General features: G+C 37.5%; 1 protein-coding gene across 1 annotated transcript; it reads right to left on the bottom strand.

Annotated features, from left to right (window-relative positions):
- Window positions 1–3,672: 3,672 nt before the first annotated feature.
- Window positions 3,673–5,041, bottom strand: LOC105818344 (olfactory receptor 6A2). The gene has a single exon (XM_012654303.1). It carries the CDS (start codon window positions 4,848–4,850, stop codon window positions 3,867–3,869), a length of 984 nt encoding a protein of 327 aa, XP_012509757.1. The 5' UTR covers window positions 4,851–5,041; the 3' UTR covers window positions 3,673–3,866.
- Window positions 5,042–5,650: the final 609 nt, after the last annotated feature.

Below are 5,650 nucleotides of genomic sequence, written 5' to 3'. Positions count from 1 at the left end.
TCTCCACTTCTATTCAACATAGTGCTCGAAATCCTCGCCACAGCAATTAGGCAAAACTTTCAGTTTTAAGATGAGTAATTAGTGAGGATCTAACGTATAGCATGGTGAAGACAGTTAATAATAATGTATTATATATTTGAAATTTGCTACATGAGCAGATCTCACCTATCCTTACCCCACCACACACACAAAGTAACTATGTAAAGTTATTAATATGTTAATTAGCTTGCTTGTGGTAATCATTTCACAATGTAAACATATATACAACCATGTTTTACACCTTAAATATATACAATTTTTATTGGTCAATCACACCTCAATAAATCTGGGGAATGGCGAAGAAAACTATGGATAAATTACACTTATGAATAAACATGAAAAAATTCTAAAAAACAGTTCTAAAACTACTTTATGATAACTACACAAAGTTAATATATTACTTGTGCTGGAATATGAACTACAGCCATGATTTGATCAGTAGAAATGAGATGAGAGGGCTGTCAGTGTAGAGAGACTAGCACAGAAAAGAATATAGAGGATGGACAGCAAAAGCTGAGGCCATAGAGTAATAAGGCCTCTTCAATGACTACAGGTTATGCCACTGCCTTGGACTTCAGGAAGCATTCATTCATTTAATGAACATTTGTGAAGTGTGCGCTCTGTGCTAAGAACATGGTAAAGTGACAGCTCCTTCTGTCCGTCAAGTTGTCCACAGCCTAGTGATCTCTCAGTCTCTGCTACTAATTGTGCCTCAAGTAACCATAAAATCTAGAATTGACTGCTAGAAGTTTTACAAGAATGAAGGCCCAGGAGATGCACTTGTGTCTTGGTGAGTTGCCAAAGGTGGCTAGAGGGAGATGAATCAAGGACCTGAAAAAATAAGAAATCTTAGAAAACCTTCTCCAGTCCTTGAGGATTTAAAGACTGTGTGTGATCAACTTCAATCACCCAGCCATATTTTTTGTCTAAAAATAAATTATGACACAATCTGTGGCACAAATTGTGCCACTAATTCTGGGAAGGCTGGGACCACTGGTTTTCATAAAATGAGACTATGGAACATGAAAACCAGGGAAAGGCATTCTTGCCCTGAGGAACGATTCTAAGAGAAAATGAAGACACTTCCCCCACGGGCCCTTTCTTCTCTACCTCATGCATATAGCTATCCACACATTCTTGCTGGCACCAAATGGAGATATCTGAAAGAGCTGGGATAATTTTTTTAGAGTTGCTAAATGTATAAAGTGGTAACTGTGTGTCAATTGTATTTTATTTTACCTCTCCCTTATCAATTAGCAAAATTTAAACAACATCGCTGCATGAATGTCATGAGAATTAAAACTCCAGGTAAAAATGCAAAAAAGGTCTTCATATAAAAGTAAAGTTTCGGCTGTACGTATCACTGTAACAAAAAAGGAAGAGATGGCATATCATTATTTTATGGGAGCCACTGAAATCAATCAAATTTCTATTATCCATGTAATAAAAACATTTGTACCCCTTTGATATTTTGAAATTAAGAAAAAAATTAAAAAGTCTATAATAAAAAATTACTTGGTATAAAAAGATTACTAATGGGTTTTTTTTAAATAAACATTTTTTATTTTGGAATAATATTTACAGAACAATTACAAAGATGCTAAAGAGAATTCTCAAATACCTATTACCCAGTTCCAGTTTCCCATAATATAATCATCTTTCATTATCATGTGCACTTGTCAAAACTAAGAAACCAAAATTGATATATTACTATTAATTATTCGTATTTTACCATTTTATTCAGGTTTTATAATCTTTTCCATTAATATTCTTTCAATATTTCAGACACAATCCAATATACCATACTCCAGATAGGTATCTTGTCTCTTTATTCTCCTCTGATCTGATATTTCTCAGTCTTTTCTTGTTCATAACTGTAGTGGTTTTTTAATGAAGGGAAATAGCATTTTCAGTGCTGCAGAACAATTGTTATTTTTAAAATGTCTTTAACCAGAAAGGTGTTTGTTTTCTGATTCTGGTCAATGTGTTATGTTAGCAAATAGTAAAAAATACTGGATTATTAATTTTAAGTAAAAAATTGTTAATCTCAATTTAAAATTCATTTGTACAAGGTTTGTAATGGACAAGAAGGTAAAATAAAGACCAAAAAGAATATTAAGAATATACCATGAAGAAACTTGAGAGGCAGACTAAGAAACCTGGCATGTATTCATCATCAGTGGGAACCACTAGATATTTTGAGCATAGAAGTCATCTATATTGATCCTCACTTGCCTGTAGATTTTCATTGCCTCTGGCTATTCTGAACAGCATCCCTATTCATGTGGATCAGGCACCTCCTGTACTGATGCAAGAGATCAGTGCCTTCTCCAGACACTGCCCTAGCAGAAGAGAATTATAAAAGAGTAGCATTATCTAAGCAATATCTTGAAATATTGGCAGATTATGTAGCTGGTTAAAATAAACAGGATCAAATGGAACAAGGATAAAATAAAATCCTATATCTAGGTTTATGGAAAAAAATCAGTTATGCCAATGGCGGATGGGGAATACTTAATCTGATAATTAATACTTCATTTGAAAAATCTTAGGAGACTTTATGACCTCAAATTCAATAAGAGTCATGAGGGTCATATGATTATTAAAATTCAGTCCAAGTCAAGAGGGGTGTCAATCTCACCATAGTACATAAAGACTCAAACTCATTCATTGTTTATTGAGAGATGAAGGACACTGTGCTAAACACTGCTCCTATACTGGAAGTTTGGTTTCAAATTTTGAAGTCAGAATTAGGGTTTTTTTTAACTTGAAAAAAGTAGTGCAATTTATCATAAAAAGCTTGGAAAATAAATAACCACACAGTAAAGAAATTCAACACCATGTGTTTACTTTCTATTAACTGGAGTTAACCTATAAGGGAAGTTCATATAATAGCTATAATAGCAATGCCCAGAGAAGGACTCTCTCATCCCTGATCACTACCCCATTTCAGAAACTTATTCTGTGGGGACGGTTGGAAGGCAGACTTTTGATAAACTTTATGCCTAGTCATTTTTTAAATTACTGTAACAAGATACTTATATTGTTTTGGCACAAACAAGCTATGTATATTATATCAAAATTTTTAATAAGTATGGAAGAGCAAATAATGCCTGATATACTTGCTAGTAGCCTTGTGCAAATTTTATTAAGCAGCAGACTATAAAGAGACAAGTAGCAACAGTTGGATCCCACATCAAGAAACAGAATCTTCATTATCGTCAGGGTTCTTGGTCTTGCGAGCTAAATTTCTGATCATACTGACATACCCTCTAACGACTGTCTCTCTGTCCAGATGAATAAAGTTGTATATTTATTGGTTAAGAAAAGTTTATTTATAAACCCCTGTGGTTCAAGAAATGTTATAGGTTCCCAGTACACAAATTCTTGGTTTCTTATCTCCTTTCTTGGTAACTCGCACTAGAATAATCACCTCCTGGGTGATCCTGGGCCTCTATTACCTCACAGGCTACAGTTGGTGGGCTGTGGCTGGAAGAGATCCCATCAAGAAGTCTCCCATTGCTTTTCCATAATGAAGGCTGTGCTTCCTTGAATGGAACAACATCTATGTAAATTATAATGAAACAGACACTACAAAACCAACCTCTAGCCTGTATTTTAAGGCTGTGTACTGCAGAAATCTAGTTTGTAGTTTGTAATCCATCCCTCTTCCTCTTCCTGGACTAGTTATAAGGAAGTATTACCAGTTCCTTGGTGATACCTTTGAAACTTTAGTACCTAATTTATGCCCTAAGAACTCCACTGGACTTCATAGAAGATGTTGATCCCAAGTTTAACAGCATTTTATCAGACATCATACCTCTCCTTTACCCATCTCTGCTAGCTTTCCTGGGATTAGCATCCTGGCTCTGGTACAGGTGCAGAGTACAGTGTAGGGCTCTCTTGACCTCTTGGTTGCGCAAGCAGTAAATGATGGGATTGAGCAATGGTACAATGACAGCATAGAGTACAGAAACCAGTTTGTTGGTGTCAAAAGCTGACAGTGCCTTTGGCCGGGCATAGATGAAGATACTGGCTGCATAGAAGATGATCACAACAGTGAGATGAGAGGCACAGGTGGAAAAGGCTTTATGGCGTCCAGCAGCAGAAGGAATGCGCATCACAGCACTAGTAATGGCCACATAGGAGGCCCCAGTGATAGAGAGTGGCCCCAGCAGAATAAAAATGGCCAGGACAAAATCCGTAAGCTCTGCTGTGGACATGTCAGTGCATGAGAGGTTGAGCAATGGGGAGACATCACAGAAAAAGTGGTTGATGATATTGGGACCACAGTAAGAGAGGCGAGAAATGAGAAAAACTTTGACCATGGAGATGCCAAAACCTCCAGCCCAAGAGCCAACTGCCATCTGCACACACAACCGGCCACTGACAATAACAGGATAGTGGAGAGGATGGCAGATGGCCACATAGCGATCGTAGGCCATAGCAGCAAGAAGGACACACTCAGTGCAGCCCAAGCCCAGGAAAAAGTAGAGTTGTGTCATGCAGCCCTCAAAGGAGATTAGCTGTCCATGGCCCTGTTTAGACCCAACAAAGCTAGCAAGCATCTTGGGAATAGTGACAGTGACATACCAGATCTCCAGAAAGGACATATTAGCCAGAAAGAAGTACATAGGTTTGTGGAGGGTGGAATGGTTCCTAATTGCCATAATGATGAGTGTGTTCTCAGTTAGCACCAACACATAGGCCAGTAGTGAAAGGGCAAACAATAGTGCCCGAAGTGGCACAGGAGCTGGAAAGCCCAGCAGCACAAACTCATTCACTCTCCCACTATGGTTCCTCTGCGTCATGGTATCAATCTTGCCCACTGTTCTTCAGGAGATGAGAATAGAGTGTCTTCAGGAGGCAGCAATAAGAACACAGCCTTTCTCTTGGTAGATTTATATTGGCAGAATACATGCAGTGCATATAATTAATCACTGAGCTGAGGCCATTGTTTTCTTCTATAATCTGGAAACAAACTAAGACAAATGTCAACAAACATAAATGGCTTTGTGTTGAGGACAGGATAGGAGTTTGTTCTGACCTTTGGAGAAGGATATATTGGGAAACAACAGGGAACAATGACAGTACTTGGCACCCGAAGAACATAGATAAAAACCAAAAGTAGAAAGTCTGTATTGGCCTAAAGTGAGGGTTTGTCTTTGAGCTGGATTGTAACTCTGTTTTAAGGAAATAAGTTATGCATGGAGGAACAGTGGTAGTATATAACATAATATTTATCATATGTTATTAGTACAGGCAGTGTTCTAAAAAGTTTGCAGAATTAATTCACTTGATCTTCAGAACAATCCTGTGAGTTAGTACTATTTAAAGTCTCCATTTAATGCCCTAAGAAATTAAGCATATAGAGTTAAAGGACTTGTTCTGGGTCACCGAAATAATAAGAGGTGGAACCAGGAAGTCAGGACCTCAGAGCTTCTAAAACATTCAGAAGACATGAAGAAGAGACTGTGAAATACATCCCGGATTTATATTTGGGAGAGGAAATCTTCGAGAATCAGCTAGGGAAGCAATTCCCTCCTACAAGGAAGAAAGACTAAAGCAGAACACAAGGAGGTCACAGCACCTGTAGAATGAAAGTCCTACA

This window comes from Propithecus coquereli, unplaced genomic scaffold (genome assembly GCF_000956105.1).
Source record: "Propithecus coquereli isolate 6110/MARCELLA unplaced genomic scaffold, Pcoq_1.0 Scaffold44, whole genome shotgun sequence".
NCBI classification, from domain to species: Eukaryota; Metazoa; Chordata; class Mammalia; order Primates; family Indriidae; genus Propithecus; species Propithecus coquereli.
Note: the sequence above shows the minus strand (reverse complement) of the source record. Positions and strands in the feature narration are given on the sequence as shown.

Excerpts from the sequence above, each read along its gene's own strand:
- LOC105818344 (XM_012654303.1), bottom strand. The coding sequence starts at position 4,850 with ATGACGCAGAGGAACCATAGTGGGAGAGTGAATGAGTTTGTGCTGCTG.